The sequence below is a fragment of the Monopterus albus genome, unplaced genomic scaffold (genome assembly GCF_001952655.1).
Source record: "Monopterus albus unplaced genomic scaffold, M_albus_1.0 scaffold18.1, whole genome shotgun sequence".
Lineage (NCBI taxonomy): Eukaryota > Metazoa > Chordata > Actinopteri > Synbranchiformes > Synbranchidae > Monopterus > Monopterus albus.
In genome coordinates this window covers 520505-541319 of record NW_018127898.1, presented here as the reverse complement: position 1 = coordinate 541319, position 20815 = coordinate 520505, and the positions used below count along the sequence as shown (strand labels likewise).

The 20815-nt window shown below is 41.0% G+C and overlaps 1 protein-coding gene across 7 annotated transcripts in view; it reads left to right on the top strand.

The window, feature by feature from the left end:
- LOC109956043 (inositol 1,4,5-trisphosphate receptor type 1) overlaps nt 1-20815 on the top strand; it is a 63690-nt gene that overhangs the window by 9580 nt on the left and 33295 nt on the right. For 5 of the 7 annotated variants that reach the window (XR_002274369.1, XM_020592831.1, XM_020592830.1 and 2 more), the window contains exons 4-39: nt 2040-2149; nt 2830-2916; nt 3689-3847; nt 4709-4807; nt 5292-5375; nt 5993-6139; nt 6328-6423; nt 6783-6827; nt 7575-7729; nt 8129-8228; nt 8890-9050; nt 9143-9284; nt 9497-9655; nt 9918-10090; nt 10482-10601; nt 11093-11287; nt 11451-11702; nt 11818-11959; nt 12049-12202; nt 12303-12493; nt 12644-12776; nt 12862-12916; nt 13004-13169; nt 13421-13594; nt 13681-13755; nt 13871-14008; nt 14089-14214; nt 14333-14533; nt 14636-14887; nt 15332-15457; nt 15562-15690; nt 17864-17984; nt 18202-18386; nt 18472-18620; nt 18707-18818; nt 19488-19523. Coding sequence is in view for 6 of the 7 variants with exons in the window: in XM_020592831.1 (XP_020448487.1) it covers nt 2040-2149; nt 2830-2916; nt 3689-3847; nt 4709-4807; nt 5292-5375; nt 5993-6139; nt 6328-6423; nt 6783-6827; nt 7575-7729; nt 8129-8228; nt 8890-9050; nt 9143-9284; nt 9497-9655; nt 9918-10090; nt 10482-10601; nt 11093-11287; nt 11451-11702; nt 11818-11959; nt 12049-12202; nt 12303-12493; nt 12644-12776; nt 12862-12916; nt 13004-13169; nt 13421-13594; nt 13681-13755; nt 13871-14008; nt 14089-14214; nt 14333-14533; nt 14636-14887; nt 15332-15457; nt 15562-15690; nt 17864-17984; nt 18202-18386; nt 18472-18620; nt 18707-18818; nt 19488-19523 (4949 nt within the window). In the remaining variant the exon portion in view is untranslated. The remainder of the gene's footprint in view (nt 1-2039; nt 2150-2829; nt 2917-3688; nt 3848-4708; nt 4808-5291; nt 5376-5992; nt 6140-6327; nt 6424-6782; nt 6828-7574; nt 7730-8128; nt 8229-8889; nt 9051-9142; nt 9285-9496; nt 9656-9917; nt 10091-10481; nt 10602-11092; nt 11288-11450; nt 11703-11817; nt 11960-12048; nt 12203-12302; nt 12494-12643; nt 12777-12861; nt 12917-13003; nt 13170-13420; nt 13595-13680; nt 13756-13870; nt 14009-14088; nt 14215-14332; nt 14534-14635; nt 14888-15331; nt 15458-15561; nt 15691-17863; nt 17985-18201; nt 18387-18471; nt 18621-18706; nt 18819-19487; nt 19524-20815) is intronic. The other 2 variants (XM_020592835.1, XM_020592833.1) reach the window with 1 other exon arrangement.

Below are 20815 nucleotides of genomic sequence, written 5' to 3'. Positions count from 1 at the left end.
TTTAAAAGGATACTCAAGCAATTTATCATTGTACTCCCTTAAAATACGACAACTAATGGGAGACACATAAAAAGAGTAGTAGCAATGGACAAGATAGTTTTAATTCCTAATTTTGGGTCAAATGCTGATTTTATATGTAAAGACTTTGAGTGCTGCTTACATGTTCAGGCTTATGCATTGAAAGGATTTGGTCTCATCTCTTTAAAAACAATAGAAATGTAACTTGGAACTACATGTAAAATGGCAAATATAGTGTAATTTTAGCAGCTGGCATTCAGTTGGATTGCATTTAGTTTAAAAGACTTGAGGCTTGATTTAGACATGCCCACAAAAACCTGCAAACTGCTTTTGAAATATTTCAGTATGGGTTTTTTTGTTGTTGTCCTGCATACAGGCTACAGGATTGCATCTTAAATGTTTGTGTTTCATCGGAAATTGCAGGAGGGTTGATGAATTGTTGAGTTTTCGTCTCTCTGGATTAGTCACACCACTTTTCCTGCCTACTGACCCCAGAAGGAATTCTCGACCCAGAGTTCAGTATTACTGAAGTGACATGTTTTCTCTCACAAGTGACTGTGGTTAAAGGCAAACCCTCGGCATGAGCCGATCATCTGTCACCCACAGCTCTCATATTACATACTGTGGTTGTGTTCATTTTCACTTGGCTTTTACACTCATTAGTTTGATCCAGTTCCAGTGTGAACTTTATCAGTTTTCATTGACTTGTGTGAACATATGTGGAAACATAAATATGCATTAACTCCATTCGCAGTGATGAATGACACTTCTGTTCTTCAGCTCTCTCTCTCTCTCTCTCGCTTTCTCTCTCTCTCTCTGTGTGTGTGTGTTTTACATTCTTTCACTGTTTTCCGGTCTTCTTCATTTCTCTTTCACTTCCTTTTCTCTATTTTTCTAACCATATCTCTGGTGAAGCTAAAGTAAACCATATCTGATGTGGGGGCTGAGGAGAGGATTTGGGAGATAGAGAACCATTAGCTCTGAAGAAGAGAATGGTGTGTGAAATGGTTAGAGGAATGAGAAGGATAGGAGGAGGGATGATACAATATCGAGAGTGGAGATGGGGAGTTCCCACTCTCTTCTCTGTCCCTCTGTCATCTCACGCCCCTTCTCCTGGCTGGCCTTATTTGGTCATGTTGCTGCAGCTACAGCAGGAGGAGACGGAGAGAAAAAATGGGGAATGGATGGACAGATTGCTCCCCCCTTCTCTTTCTGCCCTCTCAGAAAAGAGAGTTTTGGTCTGATGAGAGTCAGAGGAAAGCCAGGACTCAGAGGGAGGAGTCGCTGGTGGACAGAACTTGAACTCAGCAGGGAGAAAAGGCAACATTTGTATTGGTTAAGCCTGTGTATAAAAGTCTCTGGTTACTTCAGTTGCAGTCGTGTTCTGCTTGTTACGGAAGAGAAGCTCTTCTGAGACTGAAGAGGAACTCTCCTGTGCTAGAACTGTGTCAACATGCAAATCAAGGCACCGTTTTCCTACAGTGTTTTTACAGCACCTATGAAAATGAGTAGCACAATCAGATTCTTTGGATACCTGCATTATCCTTCATTTCATTGTTACTTTGGTTATGAACTCTGACAATGATTTATTGTTATATATCACATCATAACACACACATATAAAGGTTGTAAAGCTCATGTACATTGTCATTCTGGTCCAACCACAGGATGTAGCCACATATTACAATAGAGTACATGTGTATCATAAGTGCACACACATCCACAAACACGTGTCCATCATCACATCAGCTCATCCAGAAACAAGCAAAGCCCTTTGCTCTCCATTCAGGGACATTATGATTATGTGTTTGAAGTGTAAGTACACACACATGCATGGATGTATTCACAGAGAGGAGTGTGTGGGAATTTATATTTTTTCTCCTTTGAATATATCATTTGACTAGTCGAGAAGATGTAGTTTATTTATAGCATTGTACTATATGTTCTGATTTTACCGAACATCTTGTTTTAACAAAACCTTTAGTGTCTCTTGACTTGTCTCTATATATGTTTCTTTGCAGACTGTCTGTTCAGACTGTGTCCTATGAACCGCTACTCAGCCCAGAAGCAGTTCTGGAAAGCAGCAAAACCTGGAGGGAACACGGACGCAGTACTCCTGAACAAGCTTCATGTAAGTGAAGTGCTTGCCTCCCAGCAGTCGCTAGAGATGGCTACACTGCACACAGACGTGTCCTTAGACCTCGCAGGATAAAGAGGAAGAAAAAAAAGAATTGCAGAAACACTTTTTCAGAAGCCTTGAGTTTTATTTTCCAGTTTGGATTTGGATGAAACGTAATGCAAAGCAATACAGTGAGGGTATGGGAATGTTGATGTTGTTCACTCCAAACCATAGTTTCAGAGCAGTTTTCAAAGGGATTATGTTGAGGTAGAATGTTGAAGTCCTTTTATAGACATTTCTGAAGCCTCCTACTGGCCTACCTATCTGCCCTCTATGCTCTCCTTTCTCTCTTTCTGCTGCGATACAATACCATTTAAAGCAATCTGCTATCTGACCACACAGTCATAAACTGGAGTAGCAATTTCTCACACGTTTCCATAGAGAGGAAACAGAGGGCTAATTAGTGCTGTCACGCTACTGTGATACAGTAACTAATGGGGATCCCATCAAACAAACAAACAAATAAACAAACAGCCCCTCAGCTATTTAGCTCACTATGCTAACCAATCTGATTGCTTCTTACTACATTGCTGTGTTTAACTGGTATCGGTGAGAACTGTTGTGCTTAGCTGGTGTGAGATTTACTGTCTTTATGTGTGTTTTCTTTACATTATCTCTCTCTTGCTTCCCAGCATGCAGCTGACTTGGAGAAGAAGCAAAATGACTCTGAAAACAAAAAACTGCTTGGAACAGTAATTCAGTATGGGAATGTTATTCAGGTTTGTTCTTTTGAAATAGTAACTTGGTATTAGTCAGATGAACTTTGTTTAGTCTGCTGCCAAGTTTTTATTAAGCTGAGATTGCACTGACATGCCATCAGTGGAGATGATTTAAACTGTCAAAGTTTCCAACATCTCTAGTCTTAAATTTGAAATATGCCTTAGCCTGAGTGCATGGAGAGCGTGTTTCCTCAGTGCTAACTACAGCCATAAATTACATGTTCTAGTATTACTGTGTTGTGAATTTTAGTATAGCACTGATGAAAAAGAAGACCGAAACTGCATGCAGTCATACTACAAGTCAGACTACAACTAAATATAATAAAGTCACGCATCCTGAACTGAGAATATCAGAAGCTCATGAGAGACTAATAATGACATGATACAGTAACAGCTACACTTTTACAATATGCTCTCATGTGCACATTCAACTAATAGGCCAGAAAAATCAATAAACAATGCCCAGTTTGTATAGTAAGTAGAAGGTTCTCAGTCTAGTTATGCAGGAAATTATTATGTCTCTTTTAGAAAGCAGATTTCTTACCTACAGTACTTTTTTTTTTTTTTTTTTTTTACTTTTTGCAATAAAAAGAGCCAAGGTCAGCAGATAGGGCCATCCTGGGTAAAGTAAAAATGCTGATCAGTCTTGCAGAGGACAAGAAATGAAAAGAAAGTGGGTGACAGTGCAGTATCAAGGTTAGATGATGCTAGGTTTCAGCATGTCTAGTCCGTTTGTCTGTGTTACATTACACTGTATATTTGTTCTGCTCAGCTGCTCCACCTGAAGAGCAACAAATACCTAACAGTGAACAAGCGTCTACCTGCGCTGTTGGAGAAGAATGCCATGAGGGTGATGCTGGACACTGCTGGGAACGAGGGCTCCTGGTTCTACATCCAGCCCTTCTACAAACTGCGCTCCATTGGAGACAGTGTGAGTCATCATGCGCAAGTCTGTAGGCATGGTGCATTGTGGGAGCATTCTACTGTATTTTTCAACTAAAACACAGTAGTTGATGTTCATTTTTATGATAAATTTTAAATTTTAGAATGAGTTGGCACACAATATTATGAGGTCAGGACTGCAGTATGAAGGTGCAGACCTCCTGGGCACAGGTCTAAACCTCAGACCCAGGCCTTCCTCTGAACACTTCTGTTGCTGGATGGACCGGTGCCAGCACTCAGCTGGTGTTTACCTGATCACAAAGCTCTTATTGGCAAAAGCTGTTCTCCCCTGCAGCAGGAGGGAGTGGGCTGGGGCCCAAGGACAAAATGAACCTAAGGCCTAAGCAGCAGGCCTTGAATAAAAAGCAAGCTGGAGTTACTCCAAACCTGCTGAGAATAGTAAAAATACTGACATGCAAATGGAAACCGAGGTTCTTAGCCTTGCCTATGTGCATGTTAGAAGTTCAAAGTTGAGTATGTGAAGAGTGTGTTGCATTGTACCTAGGATGTATACACTGGGCTTCCACAGGGTATCAACTGGCTAAATACAGCGAACCCTTCTTTAACTAAATAATTTAATATACTGTAAAGTAAAACTCACAACAATAACATTCTAATAAACTGCAAGTCCTTGTTATTTGAGTTCACTATGTGCATTATGATAAGAGAGTGCTTTTCAGGAAACCTCATGGTCCTGACAGATTTCTGCCTTCTTAAACTGCTCTAATCGTGACCCCACAGTCTGTCTTTGGCAGCTCTGCTTATGCTTAGATTACAGTGCATAACCTCTTTTCCTTTATGTTTCACATGTTTATATTTGATGTCTGTGTGTGTGTCTGTGTGATAATAGGTGGTGATTGGGGACAAAGTGGTCCTGAACCCTGTGAATGCTGGTCAGCCGCTCCATGCCAGCACACACCAGCTTGTGGATAATCCAGGATGCAATGAGGTTTGGCTGAGTCACTGCAATTTATCTTCACTCCTTAGACGTTTCTGTGGGAATATCTGCTGTGTAGAATCTAATTATAGCTATAGCCCATGCTTGGTTGTTAGCTGTGTAAAGTGGAACACTACAGGATTGTTCCTCCAGCCCCCTGATTCAGCACAGTCAAGGAGTAGGTGAGAGTTAACTCTGCATTTGGAGGATTGTCCTCTTTCTCAGTCTTAACACTAGACTGTTCTGTTACTTAACAGCATTGCTTCTGTTGTTTTATCAGAGGGCCGCACAGTTGTCATCAGTGTTGGAAGAAGTACTCCGATTCTTTCCTTAAGTCAAAGTAGTAATACAACAGTGTAAAACTACTCTATTACAAGTAAATGTCCTGCATTCAAAAGTAAAACTCGAACTGAACTGTCCCTTGGACCCTGGCAGAGTTGCAGGATCACTGCCCTGAGATTAAACCTATTGTCAAACTCTTATTGTTTGCTTTCAGGTGAACTCGGTCAACTGTAACACCAGCTGGAAGATTGTCTTGTTTATGAAGTGGAGTGACAATCAGGAGATCGTCCTAAAGGGGGTTCGTCTTACAGCAACTACCAAATGAACTGATCTCATTGTGTTATTTTTATTGGGGCTTTACAATCAGGCACATTTTATACCCAATACAACACATACAGCAGCTGTGTTCTTCCTAGATACACTGGGTCCCATACAGCACTGCTGAAATAATTAAAGGTTTCTGTAATGTACAGAACTTTCTGGCATATCCTCTCAATGAAAATGTATGTTTTTCCAACTGCAGGTGTTATGTAATTGTGCCTTAACACCTGAGTGGGCTGGTTGTTTTGTTTGCATCCTGTTCTGTATTATCAGTTTACAGCATGTTTACAAATGACATGGTGTTATATTGGTTATTCATTTGCACTACATTAGATGGATTATCACCAAAAATAGCTACAACTACACCAGGTCCAGCCAAAGGGCCTCTCCAAAACAGTAAATGTGACCATCCAATTTCTAGTCATTTGCAAAATGGAACAGCTTGTTGTTTATTATAAGGAATGTGTCCTGTGAAAATAAATGTGCTCCAGACTCTTCCTTTTTACATTTTTGTCTGAGTAATTGGATTTGAGCATGTGCTGGTTTTTTTGTTTGTTTGTTTTTTTAAGTAACAAATGTTCTCTTTCTCCCCAGGGTGATGTGGTGCGCTTATTTCATGCAGAGCAGGAGAAATTCCTCACATGTGATGATCACAGAAAAAAACAGTACGTCTTCCTTCGCACCACTGGACGGCAGTCAGCTACCTCAGCAACCAGCAGCAAAGCCCTCTGGGAGATCGAGGTGAGGCATGGTATTTTTAGAGTTGCTTTTTTTTGATTGTGGTATGTAGTATAAAGTGTAGCTGTTTTCTGAATGGCAGCAGGAAAAACATAAAGCCACTCAAGAAGCCTGTTTCCCAGCACTTCTACTAGTTTTATGCCAGCATCTGCATCCATGTAAGGTGTTACTGCCTTGTGCTCCTGTGTTAGGTTGTGCAACACGATCCGTGTCGAGGGGGTGCAGGCTACTGGAACAGCCTGTTTAGGTTCAAACACCTGGCCACTGGGCACTACCTGGCTGCAGAGGTCAGTCCATGACAGACACTGTGTCTTTAGTAACTATATTTAGGTAACAGTGACAAATACTACACCAGATTTAACTATTGTAAATATAGTCCCTTTATGTCAAAATACTGTTTAATGATGTATTTTGATCATGTTTTAGGAGTTAGAGTTGGTACTTAAGGTCTTTACATTGAAGAAAATATTGATGGACAATGGGAAAAATATTCAGTTTGTTTCACTTTGTCACTTAACTGTGAAGGGTCTTAAAAGGCTTTAAAAAATCTGTTATTTAGATTAAGTTATAATATTACATAAAGCAATACATCACATTACAGACTTGCTTTTTATTCTTAATGGTGAACTACTCTGTGCTTTTGCAGGTAAATCCAGAATATGAAGAGGAGTGCATGGAGTCCCGCTCTTCAGTAAGTAATCCATGTTGAAATGCACAGTGGGAATAAGATTTGTAAATAACCGTTACAACAGTGTGTTACGACTTGTTAAGTTATGACAGTAGGGTACTTTTTTTTTTTTTGCAGATTTAGAAGGTGTTACAGTTCAGTGGCCAGCAGATGGCAGCCTTTCACTGTGACTGCATCTTTCTGTAATGGCGCTTCAGTTCTTTGCAGCAGCTCACTGAACTGTTTGCAGCTCTCAACATGAAATTGTCACATCTGCTGAGCAGGCAGTGATTAGTGTATTGAACTGACCCTCAGTCAGTCTGGTCCTGAGTTTACTGTCTCACTACTACAGATAAAAAGTACCCAAAGGAGCTGAAATATGGCAGGTGTCCCTGGCAACACAAACAACCCACAGTTTACTGTGGCGACAGTTTTCATAATAGTTTAACCTATTTGCAAATAGGACTCGAGTAGGAATGCATGAATTCTATTGCAAATAGAAACAACTAACTAAACCTAGGTAATTTTCAAGCTTAGGTTGATTTGATGGAGTTGTTTAGTCTTATGGTGATTGCTTCATCCACTGCATTTCCTTTTCACTGCCTTTAGTCAGCTTCTGTTAACCTTCTCAGTGACATACCTGGCTCTTTTTGTGCTTGACAGGTACTCTCAGAAGCTGAAAGTGAGCTTCTGTGTGTGGTTGAAAGATTTTTTAAATTTTTTTATGCAGGTAAAGGCTAATTCCGATTGTGTTTTGACCTTTCTCTCTAGCTGGACTCAGATCAAGAAGCCTTGCGGGCCCGTTTGAGAAACGCCCAGGACAAAGTCATGTACACCCTTGTGTCTGTTCCTGATGGAAATGACATCTCTTCCATATTTGAGCTCGACCCTACCACCTTAAGAGGGGGAGACTCACTAGTACCCAGGTAGGAAGAAGTGTTTGACACCTGTGTTATTGCAGATATGACTACAGACGAAGCTGTGGTTTGTTCCCAGGTCTGTGACTTTTTCCCCTGAACAACAGCAGACACATTAACGGGGGGCTTCCATTGTGTATTAAATCATCATTACATGGTTGCAAGACATTAAACCATGGGAAGAGTGTGTTCATGTTAATATAATGATATAATGTGACTTAAAATCAACAGTATCATGTTGATTATACTGATAGAGTTCTTGTTGTGCTGATGCATCTAAGGGTATTCACACAACTAAATACATTTTGTTCCTAATACTTGTAAAATTTTACTTGGGAGAAAATTTGAATGCAGGACATTTACTTAATATTGTTAGACATTAATAACAGTCTTAACATGTGCTTTTAGGAACTCATATGTGCGCCTCAGACATTTGTGCACGAACACGTGGGTTCACAGCACCAATCAGCCAATTGACAAGGAGGAGGAAAAGCCTGTCATGTTGCGTGTAAGTTCATTTGCAATATTATCACTTAATGACTAAAGTCATTCATGCTGGAAGGATGCTATGTGTTTGCAGGCTGACATACACTCACCAGCCACTTTATTAGGTACACCTGTACAATTGTGTGCAAATCACTGCACCATTTCCGCCTTAACATCTGTGTTAATAAAGCTCAAAATGTTTTTAGTGAAATTGTCGTAAATGTATAAATTCAGTTATATGTTTATCACTGAGGTCATAGTTAAAGGTGGTGTTATACATTATTTAATTACATCCTCAAAAAGCTGTTTCAGCTTTTGTCACAACTAGACTGTGTGCATGATGCTGAATTGAAATTCTGTTTGGGTTTAGTAGATTTTATGATTTGCCAAAGGGGTCAGCAGTAATAAACACCTAAACCCACAGTTGTCAGCTGAAACAGCATTTGTTTAACCCCCTTCTTCCCTGAAGGAGGCAGTTCCTCTTATTGGAACTGAATATTAAGTGTGGGTAGCTTTGTTTATGCACTTGTTGTTTCACAACAAATGTACAGTGTCAGATGGATTACTTAACTTGTGTAGTCAGGTGAAGGACTGACACAAGGCTGCCAGAGAACAATACTAAAAACATAAAAATGTCACATTTTCCTCTAAGTTCAGGTTGTGCATTTCTTTTCTGATTCAAGATTGGCACATCTGCACTGAAAGAGGACAAAGAGGCTTTTGCCATTGTGCCGGTGTCGCCGGCTGAAGTGAGAGACCTCGACTTTGCCAACGATGCCAGTAAAGTGCTGGCATCCATTGCTGGAAAGCTGGAAAAAGGCACCGTCACACAGAATGAGAGGAGGTATACAATTCTTAGTGGTGCCAGATTGTGAATTTCTAACAGAAAACCAGATAGACATGAATGAATGTCTGCATGTTTTCATTTACAACCAGAGCGGTTACTAAACTTCTGGAGGATTTGGTGTTCTTTGTTGTGGACATCCCCAACAATGGGCAGGATGTTCTAGAGATCATGGTCAACAAACCAAACAGGGAGCGGCAGAAACTCATGAGAGAGCAGAATATTCTTAAACAGGTAATCTCTTAATGTTAAATTTTGCACACACTCCTTAGATTACACATTCCATTGAACATGAACTTGTTTGAACCTTACTGAGCTCCTCTTATCCTCCTCTCCTAATCTTGCTCATAACTCAAAGTGGCATGTTTATCAGGCCTTCCCTCTCTATCAGCGTATTCTTTTGGCTTTAAATTCAGTATTTGTCACAACCTTATCCCTGTGTTCAGATCTTCAAGCTACTGCAGGCTCCATTCACAGACAGTGGAGACGGGCCCATGCTGCAACTGGAGGAGCTGGGTGACCAGCGTCACGCGCCCTTCAGACACATCTGCCGCCTGTGTTATCGTGTTTTACGTCACTCTCAGCAAGATTACCGCAAGAACCAGGTATAGTTTAATCCTAAATGTCATACATGGCTTACAAGCAACTGGGGTTTTTGCAAAGATGCATTATAAGTTTCTTTAAATCTATTGGAAATGAAAGAGACCCTTGGACAGTTACAATGCGCGAAACGCATATGACCCCTTATAATCTTCCTAGAGAGCATAAAGAAATAAAGTGGCACAGTTAATAATGACAATTTCACAATGGCCAATCGTCTTGTTTTGGGTTGTGTATGTTCAGACTGGTTATCTGTGTGTTCCACAGGAGTATATAGCCAAACAGTTTCGCTTTATGCAGAAACAGATTGGCTATGATGTCCTGGCAGAGGATACGATCACAGCACTCCTCCATAACAACCGCAAGCTCCTGGAGAAACATATCACTGCTGCAGAGATCGACACGTTTGTTAGCCTGGTCCGCAAGAACCGTGAGCCCAGGTCTGTGTACTTCTTTCTGTTTGTCTGCACGTTGTGATCTGGCTGACAGACTGAATCAGAGAGAAAATAATTTGCAAGATACTTTGTTAATAATCTTTATAACCTTTATTATAATTTGCATATCCTGATCCCAGAGTACATCCTTTGTACATGACTATACACAATAAGCTAACTTTTACAATGCAAGGAAAGTGTACACACAGTAGTTTAGACTATCATAGCATTACTGGCAAATATAAGGAATTACAAAGCCTGAAATGATCTCATAGTATGTGTGTTTTCTTTTTACAAAGCATCACAGATGAATTTTGCAGATCTTGTGTGTGTGTGCGTGTGTGTGTGTGTGTGTGTGTGTGTGTGTGTGTGTGTGTGTGTGTGTGCATGTCTCCAGGTTCCTGGACTATCTGTCAGACTTGTGTGTGTCGATGCACAAGTCCATCCCTGTGACACAGGAGCTCATCTGTAATGCAGTACTGGATCCAGCTAATGCAGACATCCTTATAGAAACAAAGTAAATGCCCCTCCTCCTCCCTTCACCTATTTCTGGCTTATCCCCTTAGCATGCCAGTAAGCTCTACACAACATCTACAGAGAACAAAACATATAATTGATTGCACTTACTTCCCAACTAAATCAGATACTACTCATTAAAAACAACAATAAACAGACAAAACAAAGACTGTAAAAACATCACTTTGTTCTCTGGAAATGAAATTTTATAAATTAATCAGTCATTAAAATAACTGCCACTTATAACCCTAGTGGGATATATTAAAGATTCTGATACATTTCTACATTAGTACAGATTTGGGTACCAGGCTTCTCACATCACTTCTAACAACTTCTATGGGGGAAAGTAATGATGTGTGCAGTACTTGTATCCTAAATCTAATGCTTCAGTTACAATTTGTCACAAATGCTTTCTCATTTATTCTCACTAGCTTGTAACACAAAAACATCTGTATGTATTATTTTTTTCTCCATGTCTTCTTCTTACTGCAGACTGGTATTGTCGAGATTTGAGATCGAGGGACCACCGCTCGGGGAGAACTCTGTGGAGTCGGAGGAGGATGAGGAGGAGGTGTGGTTGTTCTGGAAAGATAACAATAAAGAGATCCGCAGTAAAAGCATCAGGGAGCTGGCCCAGGATGCCAAGGAGGGCCAGAAGGAGGACCAGGAGGTGATCAGATACTACAGGTAGTCAGTTTCCATGTGGTTGTTTAGAATAATGGAGATAATGCTTGTGGTGCTTATGACTGTGTTAGTTGTATACATGCTGAATGCATCACCTGTGAAGGTAAAACAATTTGGGTTTGGGGTGCTCAGGTACATTTGACTGTTTGTGTGTATATTACTGCAGGTACCAGCTGAACCTGTTTGCCCGGATGTGTTTAGACCGCCAGTATTTGGCAATCAACAAGATCTCTGGCCAGCTTGACGTTGACCTGATCTTGCGATGCATGTCAGATGAAGACCTGCCCTATGACCTGCGAGCCTCCTTCTGTCGCATGATGCTGCACATGCATGTGGACCGTGACCCTCAGGAGCAGGTTACGCCTGTCAAATATGCACGACTCTGGTCTGAGATTCCTTCAGAGATCGCTATTGATGAGTGAGCAGATGGACAAATTTAATAGATTGTTCATTTTAAAATGTTTTCCTTATTTAGAGCAACTTTTTTGTTGTTGTAGATTAATTTGTGCTCAATGTGATTTATTGTCCTTTAGCTATGACAATGATGGAACATCTAAAGATGAAATTAAGGAGCGATTTTCACAGACTATGGAGTTTGTTGAGAACTACCTGAGAGATGTGGTGTGTCAGAGCTTCCCTTTCGCAGATAAAGAAAAGAACAAGCTCACCTTTGAGGTTAGTCAGATGCACTCTCATTGTACTATAGTAGTCATGTTAGACTGGGATTGGCACACCTGTGTAATGCATCTGTCTTCCTTGTGTAGGTAGTGAATTTGGCCAGGAACCTGATTTATTTTGGTTTCTACACCTTCAGTGATCTGCTGAGACTAACTAAGATCTTGCTGGCTATTCTGGACTGTGTCCATGTGAGCACCATTTTCCCTTTCAACACCCTGGACAAAGGAGATGAAAGTAAAGGTATGAACGCCCTGGGTCGTCTGTGGAGGATCAGGCACCTCATGGAGGTGAGGCTGATCTGCGTGTTTGTGCTTGTGTGTGTCTGTATGCATGTTTCCAGGCAGTAATGTGATGAGATCCATTCATGGTGTTGGGGAACTAATGTCCCAAGTGGTCCTGAGAGGAGGGGGCTTCCTTCCCACTACTTCAAATACCAGCTCCAATGGAGACACAGTCAAAACCCAGACTGAACCAGAGAAGCAGGACATACTTGTCATGGACACCAAGCTCAAGATCATTGAGATCCTGCAGGTGAAGCACATGCAATAGTATAGCTGATTGCATTTATGAGTATACAGGGGACATCGCACATATACTGAGTGTGTAATAGATCACATTCCTCCCATCCCCCAAAATCTTAACATACTTAAAACCTGTATTTTTTTCTGTCCCATCCTGCAGTTCATCCTGAATGTCCGCCTGGACTACAGGATCTCCTGCCTGCTGTCTATATTTAAGAGGGAATTTGATGAGAGTAACTCCCAGAGTGAATTATCTATAACTGGAGTCATGGAGTCACCAAACAACATGCCAGGTCAAATTAACGTACAGTACAGTGGGGCTGCATTTTACACAGTGAAATGGACTTTGTTAGTTACAAATATTTTTTGTGACTCCAGGAGCTTTGGATTTTGAACAGATAGAAGAACAGGCAGAAGGGATATTTGGTGGAAGGTAATCACAGTTTGAGTACAGGAAGAGTCACAAAATACACAGAAGATGATGCTTTTTAATTTGAGTGTGTGTTCTTTATCTATGTAGTGAAGAGAACAACCCGCTGGACCTGGATGATCATGGTGGTCGCACCTTCCTGAGGGTACTGCTCCACTTAACCATGCATGATTATCCTCCTTTGGTGTCCAGAGCTCTGCATCTGCTTTTTAGGCACTTCAGCCAAAGGCAGGAGGTTCTGCAGGCCTTTAAGCAGGTACCCTGATAACTCGCACACGTCCAAAAACAGGGCGAATGAAAAGAATTTACCACTTGCATTAGTGTAGGTGAACTTGAACCATGTGAGTTGCAAAATGAGATCATCAACTAGAGATGGAGCTACTCTTATTAACAGCATGTCATACACACACCCAAATATTTATACATAAATGCATTCACAGTGGCATCATCTTTCCGTTCCAGCCCGTCTGCTCTAAACTCCGTAATGCAACATTTATGTCTTAATAGGTCCAGTTGTTGGTCACCAGCCAAGATGTGGAAAATTACAAGCAAATCAAATCAGATCTGGACCAGCTGCGGTCAATTGTAGAGAAGTCTGAGCTCTGGGTGTACAAGAGGCAGGGGCCAGATGAAGGCATGGATGCAGGAGAGGTATTGTCTGCTGAGCCAGAGCATAAAAAGGTACATCAACATAAGCAAACCACACTGAAATGGCTTTGCAACAGTAAGGCCTTGTTCTCTGATACACTGGTTCATATTTTCTGTAGGGCGACTCGGGGGGCACAGACAAACCAAAGAAAGCAGAAAGTACAACTAGTTACAACTACAGAGTGGTGAAAGAGGTAATAATCATACTTCTATGAAAGGCTCTCCTATCTGCATGTATAGCCCTGGTGCAGAAATGTTTTTAATTCTCAGTTTCTGGCTTCTTGTTTCTCTTTCACTTTTCTGTATCAGATCCTGCTTCGTCTCAGCAGGTTGTGTGTCCAAGAAGGTTTGTCAGGTAGGAAGAGCAAGAAACAGCAACAGAGACTTTTGAGGAACATGGGGGCTCATGCTGTGGTCCTTGAGCTTCTTCAGATCCCCTATGAAAAGGTATCTGTGAAATGCTGCTCAGTGACGTGCTTTTTATGTACAACTGGACAAACCTACATATTAGTCATTTTCACTGCTAGGGAGAAGATCTGCGCATGCAGGACATCATGAAGCTAGCCCATCAGTTCCTACAGAACTTCTGTGCAGGAAATCAGCAGAATCAAGTCTTGCTTCACAAGCACATCAATCTTTTCCTCAACCCAGGGGTGAGCAGTGCCTCCAGACCATTCATCACGCAATACCTAACACTGCTGACGTCATTTTGATTGTTAAACAATACCAAGATTCAGTTCTGGTGCTATTTCTGTTCTTTTTGTGGTTCAGATTTTAGAAGCCATCACCATGCAGCATATCTTCATGAACAACTTCCAACTGTGCAGTGAGATCAGTGAGCGTGTGGTTCAGCATTTTGTCCACTGCATCGAGACACACGGCCGCAATGTCCAGTACCTCAAGTTTCTGCAGACTATTGTGAAAGCAGAGAATAAGTTCATCAAAAAGTGTCAGGACATTGTCATGGCAGAGGTGGTGCCTTGTTTCCATGTTGCTAATTACCATTTTGTTGTTTCAACTATGCTACAGACACTTTGTGTCTTGATGCAGTTGTGTATATTTTTCTTCCTACAGCTGGTGAATGCTGGTGAAGATGTCTTGGTCTTCTATAATGACCGCGCCTCCTTCCAGACACTGGTCCAGATGATGCGGTCAGAGCGCGACCGCATGGATGAAAACAGTCCTCTGATGTACCATATCCACCTGGTAGAGCTCTTGGCTGTGTGCACTGAGGGCAAGAATGTCTACACAGAGATCAAGTGTAACTCCTTGTTACCGCTGGATGACATAGTGCGGGTGGTGACCCATGAGGACTGCATCCCTGAGGTGAGAGACAGACGGACAAAGGATTTGACAACTATGAGCAAACATTGAGCCAGCTGTAAAGCAAAAGTAGGCAGCACTGTGTGGATACAGACACTTATAAAAATGATTCTCATCTTATTTCTGTACTTGTACATTTATATAATGACTACATTCACAGTAATCATCTGTCTTCCATCTTGAACAATATGGTTAATTTTGAACAACAGAACTTGACTGTTCCTTTAACATGTTCTTTTCTTTGTCTTTCATTTTCAATGCAATGAAAAAGTTGTGTTCATTAAGCACTACTATATTTTAAAAAATCAACTTTAAGGAGTTTTGTACATTAGTGTTTTATTGTGTGATGTTTTTTTTCCCCCAACTCTTACATATTCTACCACAGATATTAATTTCTTATATCCTTGAGTGGAACCATGTTTGTACATCTTAATTTTAACTTTTCAGGTGAAGATCGCATATATCAACTTCCTGAACCACTGCTATGTGGACACTGAGGTGGAAATGAAGGAGATCTACACGTCCAACCACATGTGGAAACTCTTTGAGAACTTCCTGGTTGACATTTGCAGAGTAAGGAACCCCACCAGGGCACCTCTGTGGAATCAACTTCACCCAGGAAATTAGGGTAAAACTAAAATGCAATGAAACGTTTTGTTCTGTTCTGGGGTTTCCAGGTGTGCAACAATACAAGTGACCGTAAGCATGCCGACACCGTTCTGGAGCGCTACGTGACAGAGACAGTCATGAACATTGTGACAACTTTCTTCAGCTCACCCTTTTCTGACCAGAGCACCAGCCTGCAGGTATGCAACTGCAACCACAATAGCAGCTTCTGTACTGTTTGTAGCACTATACAGTGAATTGTAAATATGGTAGCTTTAAGTGTTCTAACTGAATGTGAACATCAGCCCAGTTTCAATAAAAGAAACCTACTTTACTAAAATATTCTGAAAGAGATTTGGATAATTTTATTACTACTCAGTTAATGTAGGTTTTATTAACAGTAAATGTTGGAGTCACACATATTTGCACCTAATGAACGCTGCCGGTCAGAGCATGCGAGTGGAGTGAAGCGATGAGAATTTCTGTGATGCTCCCTCCTTTTTAAAAAAGTTGCTCTGCGCTCTGTCCAAAATTCGCCTGTTCACTCATGCTCTGCTTTGCTCACATGGTCTACTACCAGTCAAAAGTGTGGACACATTTTCTGATTCAGTTCAGTAGGAAACTGTGCCCAGACTTTTGACTGGTAGTGTACACTGACCAGCCATAACATTATGACCACATGCCTAATACCGTGTCCATGGTGTCAGTGAGGCAGTTGGTTGGCACTGGTGTCGCTCTGCTCCTCACTGTGCATCTTGTGTAAATGTACAAACCTACAAAACTGTACTTACAGCTACAAACAGTTTCTAAGCACAGTGGTCACAATGTTATGGCTGATCAGTGTAGAGTGTGGTGATAAAAACAAATGTAAATTAACTCTGTTACAATGAACTCTCTTTATAGACTTGGCATGACCTTTAACTCATGCAGTATGTCTAAAATATCCAGTAGGTTCTCCTGTTAAAAGGTCATCTCCTCAGAATATACCTTTAACTTAATATACTCCTACCATTAAGATGTAAATCTAGATGTCTGGCTCTGTAATCTAGTCCTAATGCCTTTCTAAGAAACACATAGCATGAGGTGTGATAGATGGTTGAGCATCATCTTTCCAAATATATAAATACCAGCTAACCTCAAGCTTATTAATGTAAAATATGTGTTGTGCTTTAGGTGCCCATCAAAAAATGTAAGTACAGACAGAATATGTATAAGCTACCCCATGTACCTTCGCCAGAGCAAGCCCAAATTCCAGCTCCTCCACTGCAGTGTTTTTCATAGTGTAAATGCTTCATTAAGTGGTAAAGTCAGTTCTTCTGTGGATTTTCTTAGAATCGTTTCTTCTCATTAACATCATTGAGAGTGGTTAAAGAGAATCAATGTTCCCTGTCTCTTCCCGTGTGTGTGTGTGTGTGTGTGTGTGTGTGTGTGTTGTTTGGACTTAGTCATAGTTCCGAAAAATGACTTGCACAGTCAAAGTTAAGCCCAGTTAATCATGATTGTTGGCATCCTTATCATGTTGATTCATCATTTCCTTTGTAGATACACAATAAAGTCCCTTTGTTGTTATGTAAGTAACCTTTGAAGTTGTCATAAAATAGTATTTTATTCACAACATGTATATTATTATTATTATTATTATTATTATTATTGACCTGTCATTTATTCAAATAAAAATAATCTTTCAGGCCAAATCTGATGCGGGCATAAAAGAAACATTTTTAACTGTCATCTTTTCCTTTTTGCAAACAGGATCTCATTGTTTTACAAAATTAAATAGATTTCATCATGCAGTAGAGCATTTCACATGTCTCCAGGATCAACAGCTGTGTCTGAAATTATAGCAGTATATTTGGAAGCATGTGTATGCTGCAGCTTAATTATCTCCCAATCACATTTCATTTCTTCACTGCTTAAATCCTCGGCAGCAGGCCTCTCTCTCTGTTGGCGGAAATATTTCAGGCATTTGTCGCAGTTTAATTCAGCAGCGACAACAATGGGTTGGGTTTTGTAGATTCATGTTGCTTGTGAAAGAAGTTTTCTAATTATTGTATGTATGTGTGAGCATTCTGTTAAGGAAGTACAATGGAACTGGTTTTCACTGGACTAGATTTGGGCAAAGGTCTAATAAGGGGTTGATGACTCTTCTGGAAAAGTAACCCAGTCACCAGTGAGTCAGCATTCTGGTCTCACTACAGGTGCTGTCAGTATGTGCGTGATACTAAAATGCAAAGCTGTTTGGTGCTGTAGGTGACAGATGGTGTCTTTCATGTCTTCAAGGGATATTTTTTCATGACTAGCAAAGTTACCTCCACATAGATCAGTATAATAACCTACAGCCACTCTGCCTTTGTTCTTGAATCTTCCTCTCAGACCAGGCAGCCAGTCTTTGTGCAGCTGTTACAGGCAGTGTTTAGAGTCTACCACTGTAACTGGCTGATCCCACTCCAGAAGGGCTGTGTTGAGAACTGTATCAAGGTGCTGTCTGATGTCGGTAAGATCAAGACCATTCCCAACTGTCATATCACGTTCTAAAAAAAGGTCTCATAAGTCCATAGTTTTAAGGTCTAAATTAGTCCATGTACAGTAGGTTCAACGGTTTAAGTCAAAATTCTTGATATTTATCTTAATACTTACTAGTTAGAGGAGAGAGTTTTGAGCAGAAGCTCCTGAAGCTGATTTATCTTCCTTTGCTTCTATCTAACTGGCAGCCAAAGGCAGAGCAATAGCCATCCCTGTGGACCTGGACAACCAGGTAAACAACCTGTTTGTGAAATCCATTAACATTGTCCAGAAGACAGCCATGTGCTGGAGACTTTCTGTTCGCAATGCTGCCCGCAGAGACTCTGTGGTGACCGCGTCACGGGACTATAGGAACATCATAGAGAGGCTGCAGGTACAGTATGGATTTGTGTGCCTGTGCTTCATTCAGTTTTGTTCATTTATGCAAACAGTTAGTGTTATCTTTGTCTGGGATGCAGGACATTGTGTCGGCTCTCGAAGACCGTCTGCGTCCGTTGGTCCAGGCCGAGCTGTCAGTTCTGGTGGATGTGTTGCATCGGCCCGAGCTGCTCTTTCCTGAAAACACAGACTCGCGCAAGAAGTGTGAGAGCGGAGGCTTCATATGCAAGTAGGCAATATAAATATCTGCCTAAGTATGACATTTGATATATGACATATGAGTAAGTGTACTTGTGAACTAATGTGCTTGTGCAGGCTGATCAAACATACCAAGCAGCTGCTCGAGGAAAACGAGGAGAGGCTGTGCATCAAAGTTCTGCAGACGCTGCGAGAGATGATGACAAAAGACCGGGGTTATGGAGAGAAGGTAGGAGACGCTGTCAAGCCAGACATCATATACTCAGCTCTCATAAACACAATATGTACACATACTGTACAATGAGTGTGTGTGTGTGTGTATATGTGTATATATGTATATATATATATATGAGAAAGGTGTCAGCTTTTAAGGAACTGTAAATAAAAGGAGCATTGGTTTTATTCAGCATCACAATACAGTTTTGACAGTATATTTTGAAGGGTTTTCTTGTGAAAGTAAGTTGCAAAGCCATAAACAGCTCTGTGAGACATACAGCATTCACTATGCACAGTGTGTTTTAATATATGGCAACATTCTTATATCGTTCTATTATATCTAGTTATCTTTATAAGGTTTAACAATACTGGACACACTTACTGTATCACCCACATACATACACACACTAACTGCCAAGAGAACCCTTATTTTGAAGGGACTTGACCCACATCTTTAGTCAATAAGACAGGACTGGGCACTTCTCAGAAACCACTGTGTGTTACTGCACTAATTCTCCTCATTGTGGCTCTTGCCCATTCATAAGCATTATTTCTTCTAACCTGCTGAAGTTGATTGAAGTTTTCCCACAGACTTAACTCTCTTAACTAACAGGTGATGCTATATCACTGACCTCTGCTTTAGCTTGTTATCTAAACCCCTAAATCCTCTGTTCTTTTTCAGCTCAGGGTTTTTGATGATGAGATGGATATGCCTAAGGTTGTTTCTCTTTTTCTTGTATTCATGCCCTTGTTCGTCTGACCTTCCGTCTGTTGTGTCCTCATAACACTAGTAGTTGTTCTGTAACTATACTGTAACCGCTGCTGTGGCTATATGCTGTAGGTAGTAGGGGCTCTAGGCACAGCTGGTAGCAAACTGTAGTAGGCTGCTTCTGTCTTGCACACCTGCTGCACTGTCTGCCATAAAAGTACAGAATAGATTAACTGAAATCTGTGTGTGTGTGTGTGTGTGTGTGTGTGTGTGAGAGAGAGAGAGAGAGAGAGAGAGAAATGATGTGTGCTTTGGCTGACTGCATGTTGTTCAGCCGAGTTGGCCAAGGTGAGAGTCACTTGTTGTCTTGGCCGGCTGCCATTGCTGTGTTTCTGTCTGCTGCTCACACCGGACATTTACATGTTCTCACATTATCAAGTAAAAGCCATTTTGGTGACATATATTAACCTTTATGCCAGTTAAATGCTAATGTCGCATTTTATTTTACACCTCTACAAACAGCATGAAAACAGATCAGTGAAAAGATCATTTGGGACATATAAATTACAAAATAGAAATTAAAACTAAGCATAAAATAAACAGCAATAGGTTATTGATCCGGTGACAATGATAATATATTTTAAATAAATGAAAAAAATGTGGATGCAAGAGGATAGAAGAGTGCAGAATGTAGTAACCAAGTGGAGTCCTCATAGTATAATAGGGTATTTTGTATCTGTTTTTACAAAAAGGAACATCAGCCTATTAAAACCATAGTGCCATATCACTGCCTTTCCTCTTTTTTGTTCTCTGTCAATGTCAATGTTCAGCTTTCTTCTAGGTTTGTAGGGTGTTTCCCCTGTATCTCCTTCAGGCGCCATAAGGGGGCACTGTTGCTGTGTGTGCCATGTGCCTGTGTATTAATGAGTGTGTGGGGCTGTGGCAGTCATTGAGGCTGTGTCCTACTTTCCCCTTGCCTGCAAACTGCACGATTCCTGGGCCTCTGCCAACTCTAGGCTGGGGTTACATAAGACCTTTTTTTTTTTCCCTGGAACTCAGACCCTTTGCTGATGTGTGACCTTCAGCAGTAATTGCCAACCCACACTGCCGTTGTTTGTGTGCATGTGTATGTGTGTATAAATGCATGTTAGGAGTATAGTGGTAAAGGGGTTGGCAAGGTCTGCTTGCTTGAGACATCTGAGAGAGCTGATCCCTACACACACCTGTTAAGTGTTGTATCTCTGTCTGGCTACACATGAAAAGCAGCTTGATGTAAGAGCGGCAGTTGGGTGGAACCCCCC